Genomic DNA, 25,206 nt, shown 5'->3' with positions numbered 1-25,206 from the left:
CTCAATTTATTTTACCAAATTGATATGAAATAGTTCATTCAATGATTCATCCCACAAACCAACCACAGGTGACACAGAAGCTGTGGTTATTTCTGAACAGTATTTCTGGTCCACCCCATGAACTGATATTTATGAAATTCAATAAAAAGTTTACTAGAAAAATTAAATTTAAAAGGACATGCAGGGAAACGGATGTGGCTCAAGTAGTTGGGTGCCCACCTATCACATGGGAGGTTCTGGGTTCAGTTTCTGATGCCTCCTAAGGAAGATGAGGAAGACAGCGAGCTATGCAATGAAGAAACACAATGAGAAAACACAATGAGAGACACAACAAGAAGGGAGTGGAGGTGCTCAAGAGATTGGGTACCTCCTTCCTACATGGGAGGTCCTGGTTTCAGTTCCCAGTGGTTCCTAAGAAGAAGACAGAGCACATGGGAGCAGACAGCGAGCGCAAACAACGGGGGGAGGAAGGGAGGTGAGGATAAATAAATCTTAAAAAAAAAAAAAAGGACATGCAAAACACAACTACAATTTTTCTTACTAGATCGGACACTTTCAAGCTGTTCTTAGTTTCTAATTCTGGACCAGAACAAGGAGTCTGTGGACCACCTGAGTGGCATCCCTCTTACAGTGTTGGACACTAAAAAACAACGGGAGAGGCAGCAAAGCCAATTATTATCCAAGTTGGAACCCAGCATTTAGAACAGAGAAAAGTTTCTAAAAATTTCCTATTGAATAACACTTTCCCTCCATTAAGAAGCCCTAAAAAGGATTTTTAAAGTTGAGTCAGGGGAAGCAGATGTGGCTCAAGTGACCGAGCACCTGCCTACCATATAGAAGGACGGGTTCGGTTCCCAGTGCCTCCAGGAGAAGATGAGCAAGATAGCGAGCTGGTGTGACAGGCAGGCATGGTGAGCTAATGCAACATGATAATGCAACAAGGAGACCCAAAGAGGAAAGACAATAAGAGACACAACAAAGCAGAGAGCTGAGGTATCTCAAACAACAGAGCACCTCTTTCCCACATGGGAGGTCCCAGGTTCAGTTTCTGGTGCCTCCTAAAGAGAAGATGAGACACAACAAATGGACGGCAAGTGCAAACAATGAGGAGGGATGGGGATAAATAAATAACATACATCTTCTTATAAAAAAAAGTTAAGTCAGGAAGCCTTTCAAAATCTGGTTTCAAGCAAGTTAATTTATGACCAGGAGGGGGAAAAATCACCTAAAGAGCGTTTTCAAAATATAGATCCCTTCCCAACTCCCATTAAAAATACCTTAACGATGAACTTTTAGTCAAGCCACACATCTTCTAAATGAAAGAAACTGGAAAAAGAAGCTAACAGATGCAGTTATTGATTATCTACCAAATGCCGGGAACTCTCCCAGACACTTTATGCACTGCATTTCTAAGCAACCCTATGGCATTAGATATCCCTAATTTTATTTAATGTGGAGACTAAGCTGGGTGACCTGATAACATCTCACTGTAAGAATTTGCTGAGTAAGATTACAACACAGACTTGTGTCTCCTCTACACTTGTGCTACGACCAAGAAATCATTTCCAATTTAAATTCTATGCAAAAGCCTGCAGAAGTGGAATATCATTTGTACAGTGTGGTGCTCTGGAGTCAAACTATCTGGGTTTGAATTCCAGTTGTCCCTTCCAAGTTGGGTACCTGTGGGCAAGTTATTCAACCTCTCTGTCCTCAATGTCCTTATCTGTCAAATGAGAGATGCTACTCCCACTACTTCATGGGGTTCTTTTAAGGACTAAGTATGTGGAGAGGAGAGTCCCTGACACACACAGTAAGCCCCTCATAAATGTCAATGCTACTGTCAATGCTATTCCCCTCAAACCAATTCTTTCTATGATACTTCCTATTTCAGGCCACAAACGTGAATCATGCTCAATTCTTCCCTCTTCCCATTTCCAATCAGTTGGCAAGTACTATGGGCTCTATCCTGATTCTCTCTTGACTACGTCAACTTCTCTTGAGTTCCACTATCCCAACTCAGGCTACCACCATCATGTCCTCTCTCGCCTGTTGTAAACAGTCACATAACTGCAACTGTCTCTAGACTTGCCTCCCCTGGTGCATTTTCCACATTGCAGCCAAAGTGATTTCTCTGGACAACGTACCTGACCATGTTACTCCCATGCTTTAATAACTTTCAGCTGAATCCCAAAGTTCCAAGGTTAAAGTCAAAATATCTTTCCTTGGTTTACAAGGTCATGATCTTCCCATCTACTTCTGCAGCATGATATTTTTTTTACCTCTCTAAACTATTCAAGCTAGAGCAATACTGAGGGCATTTCAGTCCCTTCAATGAGCCATGCTACCTCCTTTTGAATGGTGTTCCCTCTGACTGGCTAACTTCAATGCATTCTTCTAATCTCAGGCAAAAACTCACTCCCTCTTAAATCACCTGGCTCAGTATGTCTACACCAAAGACTGTTGAGGTACCACTCACGTGTACCCAACACTTCATACTTATCTTGACCTTGGATGCATCACACTGAATTGCAATTGGCACCTCACTCATCCGTCTCCTCCACTATTTAGCTCATCTTAAGGATGCAACCTCAGTGCCCAGCGAAGTGCTATGCACATAGCACACAATGAACATGTTCAAAGAGTGATATATCATCCAATTTTATATCGCATTCATTATTATCAGTTTAAAAAAACAAACACTCATTATCAAAACACTGGAACATTCAGCCTCTAAGTTTCAAAGCCATAAGAGGACCAGCAGATGGAGATGCACAGTAGCAAATGTCTTAAACGGGTTCCCAAATTTGCCAGGTATACCAAGGAGAACAGACCTTTGGCTGACTTCTCCACAGTCAGGAACTACAGGAAGAAGCCCTGTCTCCTCGCAGCATATTTCTGGCTAGGTGGAAGTGACCCTGGCCAGATGCTGCCAGGCTGACCACTGCTGGATTGCAGTAACTTCCAAGTAGGAGTTAAGCAGGTGGCACGTCTTTTTCGTTCAACCAATCCACTGACAGCTAAATTCAGACAAAAAACTATATACTCTTAAGTGCAAGATGGGAAGTTACCTTTTCATTTGTCCATGTTGGGGATGATTGTTGCAGCTTGTAAATACCTTGGATTAGTATCTCAATTTTTAAATATAAACACTAAGTGTTTTTGAAAAAATTGAATTGGCTCCTTCCCCATGCAAGTAGTTTTAGTCGTTACAGTGAATAAAAGATATATCACATATTCTTTAAGAGCTTCAACCTAGACTCTTCAAATTTATGGTAGTTTTTTGAAGCTCAGCTTTATTTCCTCTACAAGAACAACAGAAGTCTGTGAATGATGTTCTGATTTCTAAACACGTTAATATTTTATGTTTCCATTCCAGCCAAATATGAATAGAGGACTCCATCCCTAATAACAAGGAAGGCAGAACTAAAGGAAGCTAAAACATTTTTTTCACATCTTGAAGCTGACATTTCATAAACAGAGTTCAGTTGTGAAAGGACAATGAAGAAGAGAGACCAATAAGTTAATGATCTGCTCCATGAAATCTGGTGTGAATGTGCACATGTATGTGTATGTGTGTGTTTACAAGCACAATGTACACCTCTGGAAACTACGGACTATGGTAGCCAGAGATCTGGAATTTCCAACTACATATATAACCTCATATAATATGAGATGCCTCCTCCTAACCTTCACCAAGTTCTCCAGTGTAGATGCATCTTTGTTTTACCACCACAATGCAGAGAAAATCACGCTATTCAACTCTTGGAAGATCACCGACAAGCATGAAGAAACACTGACACCCAGATACTGAAGATGATCAATTTTTAGTGCTACTGTCATTTGCTGGGTCTTTGAAAAGCATCACTTTCAAATCTCATTCTTTGATATCAAAAGCTAAAGAGGCAGACAGCATCACTGTAGCCTTGAGGTAGTTCAGGGGTAACTGGGATTGAAGTTCTTTCTGGGTATGAATGGCATTACTGATTGCCATGAAAATAATTTAGGAAATGTGGTAAGATATATCTATATATTATACTCATTATTTCACCCTTTAAATGCATGACAGTACTGTCTAGTTCACACCAGGAGTGATAAATTTTTGAAAGAGGAAAAATCATTTCTAGAGACAAGGCTTTCTTTTGAGGTATTCTCAATAACTGATAACCTGTAAGGATACACAGAAGTAGCTCAGGTATAGAAGAAAGAACATTACATTCATAGCCCAAAGCTTGCCACTTAACAGCTGGGTGATGTACATTCCTAAATAGAACTGTGAAAGTGTTGGTAACCCACCTCTGCACAGACGGGGTGGATTCCGATTGTGCTGTCCAGTTGCTTTTTGGTCATGCCACACTTCAGTGCAGCTGCAAAACCCTGGGTAACTTCTCCAGCATTTGGACCCAGTACATGGAAGCCTACTACGCGTTCCTAAAATAAAAAATAAAATAAGTTGATTTTGTTTCTTTTTCCTACACACTTTGGAATACTTATTTCTCCAGTTGACTCTAAAAACCCCATCTCAAAGATGGCCAAAAAAGGATGCTACTAGTGAAGCAGATGTAGACCAAGTGGTTGAGCACCTGCTTCCCATATATGACACGAAGTCTTAGGTTTGATGCCGTACCTTCTTAAAGAAACAAACAAAAAAACAAACGCTCACTGGGGAGTGGATGTAGCTCAGTGGTTGAGCACCTGCTTCCCATGTATAAGAGGTCCTGGGTTCAATCTCTGGTACCTCCTAAAAAAAAAAAGATGCCACTAAAGGTTGCTTAGACTAAAGACTCCCCCTACTACCCCACTATTCAGGGACTAACAAAAGAGCACTGTGTTCAAATTAAGCAAGAAGGAAGAGACAAGAGCTAACTACATGTGCTGATGAGGAAAAACACTGAAGCAATAATTTTCACAGCTCATTAAACAACAAAATATTTTGGAAAATGTTTTAAAAATAGGATCCTCCTGTCCTCTATTTGGTTGTCTCAAAGTTCCAGATAATTTGTGCTAGTTCTAACATTTAAAAAGCAGACATTCAAAACAAATTTTTAAAAATCATTTTAGCTAAGGTTTTGGGGAATGACGGAGCAATTAGACTGTTTAAGGATTTTTCCAATTGGAAAACATTTTTAAAGCAAAATGAAAAAGTTTACAGGTTTGAAATACCTGGGTGGGAATTATTTTGGATAAATTCTAAATCCCAAACTCAGGTTCTGCAGAGCAGAAAAATCACTGCATCCTGATGCTGGGTTGATATATTTTTGTAACAAGTTCTAACTGAGCTAGCTTATCTAGTCCAATGTTCTCATATTGGGTGAGGCAACTCAAGCTGTGAGGTGCAGAGCCTTGTTTAAGGTCCACTCATTCACTGGAAAACAATCAGGAAGGTCATTCTTGCTGCCAAAATACTGTGATATATTCCATTTTGAACTCTTACATTATTCACAAAGATGATCAGGGGTTTAGTACATGGATAAATAAAGTAGATCTATATAATGAACTACTACAAATCACTTATGTTTTATTTACATGTAATATGGAAAGACCTAAAAAAATAATGACATAAAAAGCAAGCTGTAAATTAAATAAAAAATAAAAATGTTACAGAACGTTGTATACTGAGAATGCCACTCATTAATTAAATTAAAACACTATAAAATGTTAGTGGATATATAAATAGGTGACAAATATATAACAACATGAACAGGAGAGACACTTTAACTTCTGAACAGCATTGCCTCTAGCGTGTGGTTAAGAGTGAAGCAAATAGGATTGAAAAGAAGGAATATGAAAAGATTAGAACAGCCTCTAGAATAATGGTTAATAGAAAAGAAGCAACATTGCCTGGGATTAAATTCCAGTTCTACCATTAACTATATAAGTGATTTGGACATGACACAATTACTTCCATGTGCTTCACATTTCTCATTTATAAAGTGGTAATAATATCCCATAGAGTACAGTAAGGATTAAATAAGTCAATACATGCAGATCTCTCAGTAGTGCCTGGCACGTGTTCAGTAAATGTAATGAATAATGTAAGCTCTTTATAAACTGCATCTGTAATGTTTTATTTCTTACAAGACAAAAGGTGTGAAACAAATACATCAAAATATTTTCAATGACTTTCTATTCTTCTGGATATTTTAAGTAACTATTGTAAAAAAAAGAGTAGCATATAAAAAGAATAAAAGCATAGCATAAGATAAGAATTTTAAGTACTATTTAAAAGCTAAGACATTTAGACACTGTGAAGTCAAGTAATCAACTCAAAATAAATGAAGCATGCCAAGGATCGTCAAAGTTTTTCTCCTCATGACAAGTATTCATGTTCTCTATTGTTTATCTATGGAAATAATTGAAAACAATATCATCCTATCTATGATTTCAACTATTTTAATTAACATGGATTTACTGGTAGAGACAATTATTTTTCTCACTATATAAGCAATATCACTTGAACAAATAATTGACAACAGTGAAGAAAGGAAAAATAAACTGTGTATGGGTAAAATGTATTTGCTTGATATGAAGAAAACTTTTTAAGTGTCACCGACTGCTATGCATGTACCCTGGAGAGAGAGATAACAGATTGTCAATGAGGGCATTTGCCTTCTTTTTCCCTTTTGTCTACAATAGAATAACTAATGTATAATAACACAAATGAACCTTTAATCCTTTAATAAAACTAATGTCTGCAGAGAAACAAATCTTCATAAAACTGTTCTTTAAGCCAATCATGTAGCCCACAATGGGTAATACCAATGCATTAATTTATTAAATGCATTATAATTTAGAGGATCCAGGAAAATGTATCCTAAAATGTATCCTAGGTTCTGTGTAAAGCAATCTGCAACTCAACTCTGTCTAAAGAATGGTAGTTTCTAAATCAGATCACATGGCTCAATTATATTGAATGCCAAGATTAAAAAAAATTAAGAGTTTAGCCTTTTAACACATGGGCTCTTTGGCACCATTTATACTTTTACTGTGAGTACTTTTTGTTTATTTTTTAAAGATTTATTTATTTATTTCTCTCCCCTCCCCGCCCCCCCAGTTGTCTGCTGTGTCCATTCGCTGTGTGTTCTGCTATGACCGCTTCTATCCTTATCAGCGGCTCCAGGAATCTGTGTTCCTTTTTCTTGCGTCATTTTGTTGTGTCAGCTCTCCGTGTGTGTGGCACCATTCTTGGGCAGGCTGCACTTTCTTTCGTGCTGGGCGGCTCTCCTTATGGAAGGCACTCCTTGCGCGTGGGGCTCCCCTACGCAGGGGATACCCCTGCGTGGCACGGCACTTCTTGCGCGCATCAGCACTGCGCGTGGGCCAGCTCCACACGGGTCAAGGAGGCCCTGGGTTTGAACCGTGGACCTCCCATGTGGTAGGCAGACACCCTATCCATTGGGCCAAATTCACTTCCCTGTTTGTTTGAAATAAAGAACCTGCAGGTAAGGTCCCAGCTAAGTTAAAAAGACCAGTTTTTTTCAAAAGATTCAATATAAACTTAAGAAAGTACGTGTATGAACATACATGTGTTCTGGGTTACAATGTAAAGTGTGTTTCTTACTTTGTGGTCAGTTGAAAAAGACTAATTTATTGATCCCTTACTTCATAGCCAAGGAAACAAACTCTGAGGACAGTTTGCCCACTGACCTTCAGTCACCAGGTGTTACATGTAATCATAAATCAGAACCCAATTAAGAGCTCTTTCTAGTACAGCTTTCTCTTTAGTACCAGCTACACAGGACACATAAACTCCCATCACTCATGTTCTTTTTTAACATTTATCACTTTTAGAGGATGACTTCATCTCCCCCCCTTTTATAAACACATAGTGTTCTCATGTTGACCCTTTGTTTCAAGAAACTCAGTAGTTTTCACTCCTGCTTAATTGAGTGTGCCAGTGAAAATAAGAGAAGACAAAGAGGTTGGGCCATGGTCCTTACTCTGATCATTCTTCGCAGCTAGGGAGACAGGGAAATTACTAAAGGCACACAATGTGTAGTATGTGATCAAAATAGAGCTACATATTAAAAACAAAATTAAATTACTGGAAAGGATTAAATGAGAAATTCACTTACATTGTCTTTGATATTACAGACTATTTTGCCATAACATTTGTTGTTATCTCTTGATGGAATCGTCCATTCCAATGGCCAAAAGTAACTGTGATAAACCTAGGAAGATATAAGCACACACAATTGAGAGCCATCTACCTTAAGCAGTACACTTGTCAAACACGAGGTATGGTGCAAAGAAAGTGGAGGCTCCTTAACAATTAAACTTTTCTTAAATAACAAATTCATGAACTAAAAAGAATTCTGGTAGGCACTTTTGCTATACTAAGCTCATCCCTTATATACCTCAACCCCCAAAAAGGAAACCTCAAGTAATAAATAACAACAAAGAACAAGCAAATGAGAGAAAGAAGCCATGTAATTACTTGTTTATTTTTTAACCTTACAGGAATGACAACTTAAGGCAAGAAACAAGCAAGGTGCCAGGAATAATTAATTACCTAGTTCTTTTAATGCTTCCAAAAGACATTTCCTCTATCAGCATTATTCACGATAAGAATTAATACTTAGATGAAGAAAGGAAGGGAAGCAAGGAGGGCAGGAGAGAGAGAGGGAAGACACTTTATTGTTATCTCATAAGTTTAAGGCATAGATGACTGAAGGGTGTGTTTTTTCTCCTCCAACTCCCACTGCTAGTCTTAGTTCAAATCATGTAAAGATTGTTATCTTTTACAAACACATTGATTTTGCCAAAGATGTACCATGTTAATAATAGGGAGAATGGAAAAAATATGCCAAATGTATGTTATGGACTATAGTTAGTGGTAATAGTCTGATGATATTATTTCATAGTCTGTAATAAATGTTTCACAACGGTGTGGTGTGTTGGTAAAGGCTGTTGTATGGGATTCTACACATGTGCATGATTATTTTGTAAGTTCACAACTTCTATAATAAAAATACATTTTTTTAAAAACCACATTATTTATAGTCATTATAAGTGACCTATATTTAATACAATGTAAACTTTTAAAAATGTGGGTTACAAAACTGAATGTACAATTATATAGGAAAAAGATGACTAAAGAAACTCCAAATTGCTAACAATTGCTGGTACGCACACAGGTCTATGGGTAATTGTTTCCTAGTCCCTTCCTTTTTTTCCTTCGCAAATTTTCCTCAATACATCTGCATTACTCTTACTATGAAAAAAACAATTTATATAAAGTAGCCGAATATCATCTATAAAAGAAATATGGCAATCTATATTAAGAACCTTAAAATTTAATTACCTTTTGAGGGAAGTGGACTTGGCCCAGTGGTTAGGACGTCCGTCTACCACATAGGAGGTCCATGGTTCAAACCCCAGGCCTCCTTGACCTGTGTGAAGCTGGCCCACATGTAGTACTGATGTGCGCAAGGAGTGCAGTGCCACACAGGGGTGTCCCCGTGTAGGGGAGCCCCACGCACAAGGAGTATGCCCCGTAAGGAGAGCCGCCCAGCGTGAAAGAAAGTGCAGCCTGCCCAGGAATGGCGCCGCACACACAGAGAGCTGATACACAAGATGACGCAACGAAAAGAAACACAGATTCCTGTGCCACTGACAACAACAGAAGCAGACAAAGAACATGCAGCAAATGGACACAGAGCAGACAACAGGGGGTTTGGGGGGGTGGGAGGGGAGAGAAATAAATAAATAATAAATCTTTTTTTTTTTTTTTAATACCGTTTGAGAAGAAGTTATCCTCATAAAATAAACACAAAATTGACAATGAATTATGAAGATGTTCATCATTCTATTTATAAGAGAAGTACTGAAAACATTTCTCTATTTGTTTTCAATAAATAGAAAATGGCTGAAAAAACTATAAAAAGCCCTAAAAATAACTATTAATTACATAATCATTTTTAAAAAATGCTGTTTGAGAGAACTGAAGAACAAGGGAAAATGCTCATGATATAAAATTATTGTATAGCAGGGTAGAAAACTGCATACAGTTTAATAAAACATTTTTAAAATTAAGATACATATATATCCTAAATGTACATAAATAAAATATACAAACACATATAAATACTTGGGAAGGGGCGTGGGGATTAGGGGAGAGATTGGCAGGAAAGGAAATACCCCAAATGTTAATAGTAGTTATCTCTTCATGAATGACCTATTTTTCTTATTCTTATTTCCCTAAACAAACATTTTTTTCTTCTTAAGATTTATTTTATTTTTTATTTCTCTCCTCTCCTACCCCCATTGTCCACTCTGTGTCCATTCGCTGTTCTTCTGTGTTCGCTTGCATTCTTGTCAGGAGGCACCAGGAATCTGTATCTATTTTTGTTGTGTCATCTTGGTGCGTCAGCTTTCCATGTGTGCAGCGCCACTCCTGGGCAGGCTGTGTTTTTTGCACCGGGCAGCTCTCCTTACAGCGCACACTCCTTGTGCGTGGGGCACCCCTAAACGGCATGGCACTCCTTGAACATGGCAGCACTGCGAGTGGGCCAGCTCACCACACGGGCCAGAAAGCCCTGGATACCGAACCCTGGACCTCCCATATGGTAGATGGACGCTATTAGTTGAGCCACATTTGCATCCCCCTAATCAAACTTTCTATAATGACCGTATATAATTTTTATAACCAGAAAAAAATGTTAAACGTTACTAATAGACCAAGACATTACATGCTACATACAATAAGGAAAAAGATAAGAGGTTTGAAACACTTTTATTATCATAAAATTGCCTCTAATACACAAACCTACAAATCCATTTTTTAAAAGGTTTTACAGGAAACTTTTTTCCAGTATAATGTAAAATAGTTTCTTTTATAGCATTATCTGTATATTATTTGTGTATACAAATACTGTATATTATGTGCATCTTCCTTGACTATAAAGGGAGAATGGTAAAGCTGGTATAAATTAGAAAGTAATACCAGGAAAAGAACAAGTATTACTAGTGGACCAGGGCAGTAGAAATATAAACTCTGTATTTTCCTTATTTCTAACAACATTGTTTTAAGAATAAAAAGAAACCAATATATGTGTTTATTAACACTGAAGTATTTAGGGGTGAAGGGCTTTCAACCAAAGCAGTAGTAACTTAGCATAGGAGAAAAGAAAAAAAAAACCAGACTTACCTCAATATTTTCTTCCCCAAATTTTTCCACAGCTTTCTCTTCAGAAAGACCACAGGCACCATATTCCAAAGGAGTAAATACCGTTGTTGGAACATTTTCATAGTCACACTGTTTCAAAATGATGGAGAGAAAGAATTATGCCAAGCCAAATTAGAACTCAAAAGGGTATTTTAAAAAGGTTCAAAATTGGAAGGAAAACACACTCAAAAATTTCTATTAAAAATGTATGAAGTTACAGTTACAGATATTAACCTATTACACGGATAAACATTAAGTAGAAATTTGAAGTATAATAGAACTGATTTATGAAAAAATGATTCATGTGGATTCTCCATCCACTTACCAACTGATGTTACAAATGATGACATAATTATCTCCCCTCAATAAAGCTGTTGACAACAACACTCAGTGCTGGTGAACGTACTTCAACGCTCATATCCATCTGCACCACCCCTCATCTCTCACAGACCTAAAACTAAAGTCACAACAAGCTCCCAAAGGTGAAGGACAAGGTGTGCATGAGGAAGTACACTATATTTTTGTTGTGCTGAAAATAAAACTTTTAAAATAAAACACTTCTTTGGAAAATCAATTCGATAATAGATACTAGCAGCTACAAAAATATTTTATACTTTTTGGTCCAATAATCCTACTTTTAGACTTGTATAAGAAGAAAATAGATAGATATACAGAAAAAAACTACATGCAAAAACTGAGCATTTCTGTGGTACTCATCAATAGTGGCAACACCGGAAATGGCCAGATTCAGTTTCTGGTATCTCTCCTAAAAACATGCAAACAAATGAAAAAAAACAATTTAGGGGAGACAATGTGTCTCAGTGGTTGAGAGACAGCTGCCCACATACAAGGTCCTGGGTTCAATCCCGGGACCTACTGCTTTAAAATAAACAAACAAACAAATAATGAAAATAAAATAAAAATCCCAATAAGGGATTTTAAATATGCAGTCAATAATGAAGACTTGGGGGTAGGATGGGAGGGCACAGCTGAATTAAGGCTTACGATAGTATTTTCCAAGCATATTTCATGATGTTAATGGATAGGTGTAGATGACAAAAGGGTTCTGAATCAAACAAGTTTGTAACACTGCTGAATTAAAAGCAAATAAAGAGCTGGAGCCTGGGAAGTAAGCACACAGAGGAGTCTGGTCATAAGGCAGAGGCCCTAGGAAGAGAGACAACCAGTTTGCCTGATAATTTGCAGCTGCAGAGACCAGAGCCCTGAGTAGTTCAGCCCAGAGAGAAACAAGCCCCAGGGGAGAGACAAGACTTATCTTAGCCGGCAGCTGATATTGGAAGAGGCTAGGACCATGGAACCTTAAGAGGAAGAGGAAGTTTGAACGTTGGCAGCCATCTTGCTCCAACACCTAGCAAGAGACTTTGGTGAGGAAAGTAACTTATGCTTTTGGCCTGGTAACTGTAAGCTTCTACCCCAAATAAATACGCTCTATAAAAAATAAATAAATAAAACAAAAAAAAACACAAGTAAGCAAGTTTCTCTATCAGATTTCTCAGCAATTTTAATACACTCTAGTGAATTGTGAAAAATTTATTATGTAAATGCAAACTACATTAACAAATCACATTTTATAAAAACCTAGCAGTCATATTTATACATTGTGGTAAGGACATAAGAAACATTTCACTTAAAATATGAGAAATGCAATCCTCACTCTCTACAACAGTAGGGTGAAGTTTAAAATGTGCCTCCTTCTAGAAACAGTACAATTTAATCATTTTCTCTAAAGAGAACATGAACCTTGGAATTCTGACTCAAAAGTAAAGGCAGACATCTGCTTGCCATACTAAGTTATCAGGGACCAGATTAACCTTCCTCTTTCTATAACCTGAAAACCAGATCAAATGAAGCAATGTTTTCAGACATTGGGCCGTAGGTAGTGCAGGACTGTGATCCTGAGAGAGGAGAAACAAATCACCCTAGAAAAGTTGAAAAGCAAGTTGCAGACACTGCCCTGATCAAGATGGCAGAATGAGACGCTTCAGGACTCCATCATCCATCCCACCCACCCGCACATAAGACTTAAACAATCAGCAAGAATTGGCAGAAAAATCTTTCTCAAAGTTCCAGAAAATAGTTATAAAGAAATGCAGCAACAGGGCAAGCAGTAGATCAAGAAAAAGGCTACTAAAAAGTGACAGACTCTCTCAGCACCCTGGGTGGCCCTCATCCCCACCCCCACCGCTCACTGGCTCAGCACGGTGCCCCCGGTGCCCCCACTCCTTACGTAAAACCCCATTCCTGGTTCCAGACGCAGCAGATAGAGGAAATGATAGATTGATGGATAGACAGAATGATACGGCAAATGGAACAACATGTTAAAATTGGTAGATTTGGATATCTGGGGGTAAAGAAGAATGCTGGAGTTTTCTGTATGGGCTTATATTATTTTTTAACTGTCCTTTAGTTTAAGAGTATTTTAAAATAGTAAGAAAGTTGGGGAAAAAAACCTGATCCCACGTAGCTTGATAGCCTACAAGAACTAAGTTGAACACTACTTAAAGGAATATAACAAAATTCAGGATCCAACAATGTAAAATTTACAATGTCAACAATCATTCAAAAAAATGACAAGGAACAAGAACATAAGAACCAATACCAAGAGAAAAAGCAATCAATAGAAACAGGCGCAAAAAAGATGGTGAAGTTAGCAGAGAAGGACAATAAAGGAGCTATTATAAGTATGTTCCATATTCCATATACTTAAAGAAGGTAGAAGAAAACATGAACTTGCTAAGAGAAAAAAAAATTTTTTTAAATGAAGCCTGTAGAGATGAAGAAAAAAAACACAGTACTTGAAATGCAAAGTACACTGAATGGCATTAACAGCACATGGTAGTTTGAAATGGAATTGTGGATCCAGGTAAAAGACATCTCCCCTCTATTTAATTTCTTTAAAAGATGATTAACTGTTTTAAAGTGAAATGAATAACAATGTATCCCAGGATTTGTAACATTTGTAATATAACAGCAAAAGGAAAAGAGATGGAAATGGGCACTGTATAGTTCTTAACATATACCTGAAGTGGTATATTACTTGGAGGATAAATTGCAATTAATTAAAATATTAAAATCTAAACTGCCCAAACCTCCTTCTCTCTTAGGTGATAAATTGTCATGGTAAAGAAAACAGATCTGGATCTGATTTCTTTCTGATTAGCTTTGTCAACTTGGGCAGAGTTAACTTATTTTCCTGTAAAATAGCAACAATCTCCACACCATTGTCAAAAGGACAGAATGAGATAATGTATACAAAGCACTTAGCACAGTGCCAACCATTCCAGAAGCACACACAGATAGGTGCTCTTTGTCTCTTTTCCTCATCACAATTACCATTGTCAAACAAAGAATAAATAAAATAACAATTTTGAAGGAAGGCACAAACACCAAGGGTTCAATCTGGTTTCTCTTCCCTATCCCATTAACTGATTTAATTTAGCTACGTGTTTGTATTAAGCTGAATTTTGCAACAGAGAACTGATCTTTTTTTTTTTTTAACATTTTTCGTCATCTTTTTTTTTAAAGATACATACATCACAAAAAATGTTACGTTAAAAAATATAAGAGGTTCCCATATACCCCACACCACAACCCCCTCTCCTCCCACATCAACCTCTTTCATCATTATGGCACATTCATTGCATTTGGTAAATACATTTTGAAGCACTGCCGCACTGCATGGATTATAGTTTACATTGTAACTTACATTCTCCCCGAGTCCATTCAGTGGGTTATGGCAGGATATCTAATGTCCAGCATCTGTCCCTGCAATATTATTAAGGACAACTCCAAGTTCCCAAAATGCCCTCACATCACATCTTCTTCCCTCTCCCTGCCCTCAGCAACTACTGTGGCCCCTGTCTCCTTATCAATGATACAATTTCTTCCATTGCTAGAGTCACAATAAATCTATAGTAGAATACCAGTTAAGTCCACTCTAGTCCATATTTTATTCCTCTATCCTGTGAACCCTGGGATGTTAATGCCCAGAGAACTGATCTTTTAAAAGTAGGAAATGCAGACTTGGATCGGCTCACTCTGTCACAAATGTGGAAAGTTTCATTGAGGCATTTTGGGCAAAATTAAAGGGATTTGCAGTTGTTTTAAACCAAGTTTTTTAATTCCCCCCAAACACAATTAACCTATGTATCTATTGGCATTTCAGTTTTTTTACTACTTTGAAGGACAGACAAGTGAGTTATTTCAAATACAGGGACTCAGTAGCAATTGTCTATTTTCTAGTTCAGTAAAGCTTCTGTCACAGTAATTAGACTAAGAATAAGGAAAAAACAACAATAGAAAGTACATTAATTTCAATTTAATTCTGATATTGATTAAAAGCTGAAGGTGGGAAGCAGACTTGGCCCAGTGGATAGGGCATCCGTCTACCACATGGGAGGTCTGCGGTTCAAACTGCGGGCCTCCTTGACCCGTGTGGAGCTGGCCCATGTGTAGTGCTGGTGCACACAAGCAGTGCCGTGCCACGCAGGGGTGTCCTCCGCGTACGGGAGCCCCACGTGCAACGAGTGCGCCCAGTAAGGAGAGCCGCCTAGTGCAAAAGAAAGTGCAGCCTGCCCAGGAATGGCGCTGCACGCACAGAGAGCTGACACAACAAGATGACGCAACAAAAAAAAGAAACAGATTCCCATGCCGCTGACAACCGAAGAGGACGAAAACAAGAACGGGCAGCAAACGGACACAGAGAAAAGACAACTGGGGTGGAGAGGGGAGGGGAAAGAAATAAATAAAAATACATCTTAAAAAAAAAAAAAAAAAAAAAACTGAAGGCATGCCAAGAAAGAATCTGCTCTACCTGGCAGATATTAGAATTCAGTATTATTACCAGACAAGGAAGGATATGTCCAAAGTCGGTGAAAAGATCCATTAAATTTCTTTAGGAATTTTGTGCCATGATGATTTCGAATTTATTTAGGCACAATTTTTGCATGCTTGCCTTTTGGTTAATGTTGGTATATTAAAAATGTATTTCCGTTTTAGGGAACAACAAAGACAAAAGTCAGGAACAAACAAAATGTATCTGAAGCTACATTTCTAAATGCTCTTTCTTGACTTACCAGGTACTCAAAAACCACAATAATGAATACAAGATTTAATGACCTCAAAAGAGGTAGTCTTGCTATAGTTAGTAGTAGTATTTTGACAATATTCTTTCATAATTTGTAACAAATGTTTTGCAACAATGCATGGTATGCGATCTCTACATGATGTTACACGTTTTTTTGTAAGTTCACAACTTTTACTATATAGTTATTGTTTATGTATGTTCATGAATGAATTATATACTTCAATGAAATAAAATAAAAAAAGAGGTAGTCTTGTTAAATTTATTCCTAACAGCAATATGAACCAATTGCTTTTCCTTGGACAACCAGATTTCTGGTATTTCAAAACCCTTTTTACCCCAACTGGGTTAATTTCAAAATATGAATTTCAAACTATGCTACAATCCAAACTTTCTTAGTACAGTTCTTTGAGGTTTCCATTACTATAACTGAAATCAACCCAATATGAGAGTTTATACAGGAAAAAATTGGTAATAACTAAATTCTATTTATAATTAGTGTTTCCAGAATCCTCTGAAAAATAATTAAGGTATATTTATTCTTTTCCTGCCACCTAGTACCATGAACACAATGAAGAGTTTAAATTCCCTACTCTAATTTTTAAAACATATTCAGAACTGTGAGTGTAGAAGATACATTTTTCAGAAAGGACAGAGGAATAAAGTCTGAATACTAATCTAAGCAGCTCTGTATTATTATAAATATCACCAAATTTTTTTATACTCTGAAAGCTACCATACAAAGATTTAGAAAAGTATTCTTAAATTGATAATAAAAAATTGATGTAAAATGCAACTATTGTGAACATATGGAATACAATTCTGCTGAAACTTGATTAACCAAGAAGTTCTTCTAATTCTTAATTTTGTCCCAAGAGTGGCAATTTTCATAATAAAATCATAAAATGTACAGCGGTCTTTACAGTTATCTTCTTTACCATATAGCTAATAAAGAGCTTCTATGACACCATCATCAAAATGAAGACTTCCCCAATTACACAGAACTTATAACTGTCAGTGGATGACAGCTGTAACACTCACCTTGACTGTGGAGCCAGCATAAAGCCTCTGAGCCAGCAGTCTTCCTGCCTGGATTGCTACTGGGGTAAGCTCCAGTTTACCTTCCAATATATCACCTATGGCATAGATGTAAGGCACACTGGTCTGCTCCTCATCTGTGACAGGTATTTTTCCAGTTCTGCAAATTCAGTTAAAAATCATCACTTACCACTACTAAGTATAACAAAATCCCTTTTCTTTTAAGGAAGCCCAAAACGACAACTCTAGCTGAGGGAAATGTTCCAATATATTAACAACAACTCACAACAAAATAACTCAGAAGAACCAAAAGCTTAGTGACAATTCTGGCAACTATGTTGAATACCAAAGGCACAAGGAAACAATAAAAACAACAACAAAACAAACACAAAAACTCTAGAATGGAAGAACTAGAACATACTGGCCAAGAGTAAGTTACAATAACAGACCTGCTAGTTACTACCTCTATGACCTTGGGAAAACTAACCTCTCTAAGCATCAGTTTACCATCTGTAAATGGGAATAACAGTAATGAGAATAAGAAGAACACTGTCATCTACCTTAAGGGGTTTTGAGGACTGAATGAAAAAATATAAAAAAACATTTAGTAAACAGTCTGCAGGTCATAGTTAGGGCATAATAAATATTAGCTATTAATATTTTACAAAATGTAAACCTTGGACCCAACCCTCAAGTAACCCCCAACTAGCTAGCAGGTTAATAAGAAGGTAGAACACTGACCTGATCTGTCTTTCTACTGACCTCTCCAATTCCTTTGTCTCTCCACCCCAATGAAAACAATATAAAGCAAAATCCTCCCACTAAACTTGAGAATTTCTTCTCTGAATAAATGTTATTCCTGGAAGAAAAAATTGCTTTGCACTTTCCAATGCAGCTTGACAAAAGCACTTGTTTTCACATGCTTATGTTAAAAGCAGAACCCTATCCTATCCCCTGCCAAAAAAGGACAGATACCACAGACTGTCAGTTATCTGGTGCAGTAGCACACTCCAAGGGATTTTAATTTTAAAGCCTTTGAAAAAATATATGTTTTCATACTCGTGATTGTCACTCGAAATGTAGGGGTGACCATAAAACTCAGCAACTCTAAATATAATTCAAGTTCACTTACTTGATGAATCTCTACACACCTAACATCAATTAACTGTGGGGATGGAGTCTTTTTTTGCACAGTTACATTCATAAAAGAAACAAAATGTAAGCCTATATTGCTCTCTCATATAGATTTTTAAAAGAAAACAAAATATAGGAAATATTAAAGTGAGTGGCATTTAAAGGTGAGTTTTCTAAGCTTAAAAAAAGAACTGGCAAAAATTAACATGAAAATAAAAGTTTGCTTATAAGCAACATTGTAAATAACTGAAATAGTATTCGACATGACAGAATAAAGATTATTTTCTTACTTTTCATTTATCTTTACCCCCACGGTTTCTAAGCCAATTTTTCTTGTGCAAGCATCTCTTCCTATTGCCAGCAATACCTGAAAAATTGTTAATATATTAGTGACTATTAAGCAAAAGCCTTTGCATAGATTATTTAATCATATTTTTCTCTGCTTATTAAGCCAATCTAATTTCAGTTTCCAGACCTAAAAAGAAAAATGTAATAAGAAAATAATGCAAAAAGAATCTAAACAAATGTTGTGAATGCACAACATTGTGATTACACACTTTAGATAAATCATATGGTATATCTCAAGAAAACAGCTTAATAAATAATTGTGCAAGAACAACCAGAAATAGCAGCTATGTACAGCAGGGGAAACATAGAGATACTGAGGTGAAGAATTTTCTTGTTTGTTTTTTGTTTATTTATTATTATTGAATAAAAATGCCCTAATAATGATTGAAGTGATGAATGCACAACTATGTGATTATATCAAATACCACTGACTGTACACTTGGGATGAATTGTATGCTTTATTAATATATTAATAAAACAGGTTTTAAAAAATGCAAAAAGTTTAAATAAATTAAAGTCCTTAAAAAAAAAAACTTTTCAACAAGATACAGCAGAAATCCTTTTCCATTTCTTTGGAAGGAAAACTGAGCTAACAATTCCTTAATACACCTAGATAGGTTTAGAGGTGAAAATAGCATATCCCATGACTGAATTAAGTTCAGGTCAGTTGTGCGCTGGGGAGATGCAAGCGAAGATCATGGAATAGAGGAATTCTAAATTCTAGTTAATTTACGAAGATCATGGAATAGAGGAATTCTAAATTCTAGTTAATTTAAACATTCTAGTGCCTTTTACAGCCATTTGACAGATAGTATTTTAAGTTTCCAAGGAAAAATTCTGAGCCATACTTTACATCAAAACATATTATAAATATTTCAAGTAATAATGAGGTCTTAAAATGGGACAGAACCAGTACATTTTGGAAATAATTTATATAAGAGGAGTCATTAGAAATGCTCAATATATATCCAAAAAGTGCATTATTTGCCTTCTACTGAAATAATAACAGGTCCTTTCCTTACCGTATTATACTCTCCTTCAATGGTTTCCTCACCATTGGTGGACCGAGCTACCACCCTGAGTCGGCCTGGTGTTCCTGCTTCAATTTGTTCAACCTAGAATAGCAATAAAATTTTAAGTTGAAATAGACAGATACACGGGGTAGGGGTATAACTGTGTCCTCCCCTTCTATTGGGTTAATTCAAAAGTTAAAACATAAAATTTGTCTGAAAGGTCTTTTATGTCCCATCTCCCTTACCTTATCATCAGGATGACAGTGATTTTTATTCATCTCCTTCCTTCTCACTGCTTAATGTTGTTTGCTAAAGGGGCTTTCTTTCAAATAGCTCTCAAACAGAAAAGAGTTCAGAGAAAAAAGTAGGAAAGAAGAAAGCCAGACAAAACTACTAGTATTCCTAAAATCAAACCAATGGCTTCCAGGCTATCCCCTGCAATTCACCCGGAACCATTAATCCCATGGAGAGTTAGTTATAGCTGCAGTTCTCCTTTTCTACAGATGTCAATGAGAATTAGATATTTGAATACATCAATAATAACATAGGCAACAGCTGGAAAGCAAAGATGTCAATGACGACTTACAGAATGGGTAAAAATGATGTAGAAACCCTATCACCTAGAGGTTTCTTTGATGTCTTGAAACGACAGCTAAATCACAGGTTTCTGTAAAACATTTACTGGGAGAAATATAAAATCTCCTGCAATTACTACTCTACTTTTAAAATACAACTATTCTATATGGGAAAACTGTCAAGTCTCACTTTCTCTTCAACATAAATAGGGGCTTACCTTCTTGAACTCTCTTCCTTTTGTATAATCAACCCTCTTTGAACATACTAGAAATTTCTTTCTTATTTTAACGTTAAGTTTAATTTAAAACTTTTGAGAAGAACTGAATTGGTCCATGACTGAATTGTTTCAAGATGGTAGATAAAGGGCCTCATTCTACTCTATGCCTTCCTGCTTTGCAAACTGTTGTGCTCCAGTCAGGCCCTTTCTGCATCTAGAACTATCCTTTCCCCCAGATTCTTTTGGCACAAGCCATGTTCTCTGTCCAAAATATACTCTTCCCCTATCCGATCCTGCATCTCCTAATTCTTTTACTTATATTTTCTATCAAATGTCACTTCTTCCAAAAAGCTTTCCCTGAAGCTCATGCACTCTCATAGCTCTTTCCTATTCTTCCTTCATAGCAATGAAAACACAATTATTATGTTATTTACTTATTATCAAATTTCTCCATAGTGAAGTTCTATAAGGAAAAGACAAATGTCTTCTCTTATTCTCAGCCATGTTGCCAGTGCTTGCCACAAAGCTGGTATACAACAAACATTTGTGGAATGAATAGGTTTCCCTAAGAACAGCATCCAATTTCTCCAGTATATTTTCTGATAACAGTCACCATACCCCTGAAGTCCTGATTCTTTCAAGTTTCAGTGATTTATATTTAGCAGATGATCAGGCCTTTTACTTCGACAGAATTTTAAAAACATAATCTTCATATGCAAAGGACATCACCACAGTAATCTGAACTAAAGCATTCTATGTAAGTACTTCATATTGGCACACTTAATAATTTTTATGAAATCAAGGGGTATATAACATTTTTGGGTAAACTTTCTTAAGATTTAAATGCAGTCAATCATTTCATAAAACTGCATAGCATCATGGTTTTCAGGTACAAAGGAAGTCATCTAGCTAAGCCTAATCCCTTCACTAGCCTCATGAAGAAAGGGAGACAGAGAGGATAGGTGATGTCGACATAGTCACAAGGCTAGCAGCAGTGCCAAACAAGAGCCTACAGAAGGCTCCTTCCACTCGGTCACTTTATAATGCTGTAAACGTTCATAACATGGCTGCCAGGGTAAACCAAATACACATGCATGAAAATACAGGTTTGTTTTACCAGAGATGGTCTACCAGGTTCCCAAAGAAGCCCACAATCCCCCAAACTGTTAGGATGTTTTATAGGAAGATGTTACTTTTCTATTAGTACAGAATACATACACAGCACCATTTCCCAGCCATTGTCTTAATGCAAATATATACATACCTCTACTCCCCCAAAATGGCTTACAGTAATCAAGCAAGGTTAACTTCCAGGAAGTCTGCAACTTAATCTGCACAACAGTACCACTGATTCATTTTAGACTTAATATGTGCCAGGTATTGTTCAAATTACTTATTTTAAGTGTTAGCTAACACAATGCTATTAAGAACCCTGAAATAGGTGTTATCATCTTTATTTTGAGGCTCAGATGTTAAGAAACTCCTCCAAAGTCATACAGCTAGAAACTGGCAGAACAGTGTTTGAATCCAGGTCATTCTGACCCCAAAGCTCACGCTTATCCTTTAGCATTAAGAGATTTGTGGTTGCACAAAAGAACCCAAGTTAACCTAACAAGAAATCAAAAGATGATAGCTAAAATTGCCTAATGTTAACAAAATAGTTTCCTTTAGTATAGGTCATGGATGGAACTATCTGCTTGCCTAACATATGCAAAATAACCAATTTTGTCACTCTGAATCAAACATTTACAGTAATGTTATCAAATCCCAAATATAATCTGGCATATTAGGACTTTTCAAAATGAGATTAGAGGACCAAAAAAGGCCAGCCAATATAACAAAATTAGATTATAATTTCCAAGGAAGCCAGAATAATATAGTTTATCTGTTGACTACACTGTACATCCAGGAAAAATGTCTTAGGAAACAAAACAACAAACCTAGCTCTGAATGCTTATTTAAATCACTGATTCTTATGAAGAAACAACAAACGTTTAGCAGACCAAAGATGATAAAATAAAGGAATGCTTAAAGGGAAACAATAAATAGAAAGGGCTGAAGGTAAGAAAATTGAGAAGGAAGACATAATCTGTAAATAAGATCATACCCAGCTTATGTATCAGTATACCACAGATGAGGAGTTATAACATTCTTACTTATAATGCTAAAAGTGCACTTCTCACCACCCACCCCAACTCATTCTCTTGCCTTTTAACACTGATATAGAATCATCAAAACTATAGGCAATCCCCACTTACTTTTATTGGTATGCACTGCTTTATAAACTTCACACCATGTTCTTCCATGTGTTCACCAATTTTATTGGCCATGTCCTGATCAAATCCTCGAAGGAGGATGGACCGTACCATAACAGTGACATCTAAACCAATACCAGCAAGAAATCCAGCACATTCCAAAGCAACATAGGATGCTCCAACCACCAGGGTCTTACCCGGGGAGTAAGGTAAGGAGAAAAGGTCATCACTGGTAAGAAATTTAAAAGGAAAGGAAAAAAGGAAAATATTTGTGAGTAATGACCAAATCAATAGAGTATTTTCACTTTCGTAAGAACAAGATACTTTAAGGATTAAAAACATTCAATTAATTATATATAGATATATAATATAAAGAATTTTTCTAAGCTCTCAGACACTCTCCCTTTCTTGCCACTAAACTGCTTTGGGAGTAGCTCCAGTTACCTCTGTCTAAGCATAGCAAACTATATAATTAAAGATAATAGTGTGATTATTCAGTTATTAAGTGAGCCAGAGTCAAACAAAATGATGTTTGGAATAATTCTCCACTACTGTGTTTAAAATCATAATGTACATACATTTGAAAAACCAAACCCCTACATACACCCCACCACTCAGCTTTCTCTAAGGGGAAAATCTGCTAACTTTAATTAGGAACATCGGTAATCAAAAGTAGGGAGAAGGGTGGGAAAAACTTTTAATCCCTTGTTTTTGTAATGTAAAAATGAAACCATAAAAAGTAAAACCTCATTAAATCATCTACTCCAGTGAGGCATATAAAAGAGATGAGAGAGATCAATGTCAGGGAATGAGGTTTTAAAATTACGAGTAGAGAGCCCATCTAAGATACTAATGACAACAGCTGTCATATATTTGAGCAGTCCCTGAAGAAATCACAAAGAATAAAAACATAAAACTGGGAGGGGGGAGGAGCCCAAGGAGAAGAATAATTTATAACACAATCTGAAATTCCAGGGCAAAAAGCATCCAACAGACAGAGCTTTGTGTATTTAACAACAGTCTGTTTTAATGACTTCATAAATTAGAAACGCGTGAGCATCACTGTCAGCAATATTATTTCCTGATGGGCAAAAATAAACTGCACAGCAAAACTTTCTTGCTTTGACCCATTCAGAAAGTCCCTCTGAAATGACACTCTGTGACCATTTGAACAGCAGTGAGTAGGGACTAGGGCCTGATAAATGTAAATGACTGCCATCCTCTAATTCTGTTACCACCCACTTTCCAAGTGTCTAAGGTAATATATGACCCTAGTTTAATAAAAAAATAAATGTATATACACATGCCTCATATTAGTTTTACAAAATATTTTCCGTTCGGTTTTCTTTTTTTAAGATTTATTTTTTATTTCTCTCCCTCCACCCCCCAGTTGTCTGCTCTCTGTGTCCATTCACTGTGTGTTCTTCTGTGACTGCTTCTATCCTTATCAGCAGCACCGGGAATCTGTGTTTCTTTTTGCTGCATCATCTTGTGTCAGCTCTCTGTGTGTATGGCGCCATTCTTAGGCAGGCTGCACTTTCTTTCGTGCTGGGAGGCTCTTCTTACGGGGTGCACTCCTTGCACGTGGGGCTCCCCTACACGGGGACACCCCTGCATGGCAGGGCACTCCTTGCGCCCATCAGCACTGTGCATGGGCCAGCTCCGCACAGGTCAAGGAGGCCCAGGGTTTGAACCGCTGACCTCCCATGGGGTAGGCAGACGCCCTATCCATTGGGCCAAGTCCGCTTTCTCCATTCAGTTTTATGTATCATACTTTCTTTTAAAGGAGGTACCAGAAATTGAACCCAGGATTTTATACATTGGGAAGTTAGGCACCTAACCACTGAACTACATCTGCTCCCCTATCATTCACTTTTTTTTTTTTTGAGATACCAGGTGCCAGGGACTGAACCTGGGACTTCATATGTGGGAAGCTGGCACTCAACCAGTGAGCCATATCGGCTACCCTGAGTTGGTTTTATCATCGTTTTGCTAGGTATTTCATTTCTGTTTTATATCAGAGAGGCACCAGGAACCAAACCCAGGACCTTCCATGTGGAAGGCGGGCATTCAACTGCTTGAACCACATCTGCCCCCACATTTTTAATATATATTTCACACATATAAATAATTTCTATGACAAATGTAAATAGTATGAACATATATCTATACAAGATGGTGACAGTGATAATATAGTCTGGGTGGTAAGATGACCAAAGTTAGTTTCTCCTTTGTAGTATTTAATGTTCAAAATGTTCTATTAAAAATGTTTTTTCCTTTTTCTCCCAACCCCCCCACCCACACCCCAAAGAGGGAAAAATATGGCATCGAACTCTGTCTAGGTTCTAGGAAACGGA

At 37.1% G+C, this 25,206-nt stretch overlaps 1 protein-coding gene across 10 annotated transcripts in view; it reads right to left on the bottom strand.

Annotated features, from left to right (window-relative positions):
• TXNRD1 (thioredoxin reductase 1) overlaps positions 1 to 25,206 on the bottom strand; it is a 120,596-nt gene that overhangs the window by 9,167 nt on the left and 86,223 nt on the right. For all 10 annotated transcript variants that reach the window (XM_071219039.1, XM_058308654.1, XM_058308655.2 and 7 more), the window contains 7 exons: positions 22,853 to 23,078; positions 19,811 to 19,903; positions 18,731 to 18,807; positions 17,310 to 17,466; positions 11,147 to 11,254; positions 8,073 to 8,168; positions 4,294 to 4,428 (listed from right to left, as the gene is read on the bottom strand). In XM_071219039.1, the coding sequence (XP_071075140.1) occupies positions 4,294 to 4,428; positions 8,073 to 8,168; positions 11,147 to 11,254; positions 17,310 to 17,466; positions 18,731 to 18,807; positions 19,811 to 19,903; positions 22,853 to 23,078 (892 nt within the window). The remainder of the gene's footprint in view (positions 1 to 4,293; positions 4,429 to 8,072; positions 8,169 to 11,146; positions 11,255 to 17,309; positions 17,467 to 18,730; positions 18,808 to 19,810; positions 19,904 to 22,852; positions 23,079 to 25,206) is intronic.

This window comes from Dasypus novemcinctus, chromosome 12, assembly GCF_030445035.2.
Source record: "Dasypus novemcinctus isolate mDasNov1 chromosome 12, mDasNov1.1.hap2, whole genome shotgun sequence".
Taxonomy (NCBI): Eukaryota; Metazoa; Chordata; class Mammalia; order Cingulata; family Dasypodidae; genus Dasypus; species Dasypus novemcinctus.
Note: the sequence above shows the minus strand (reverse complement) of the source record. Positions and strands in the feature narration are given on the sequence as shown.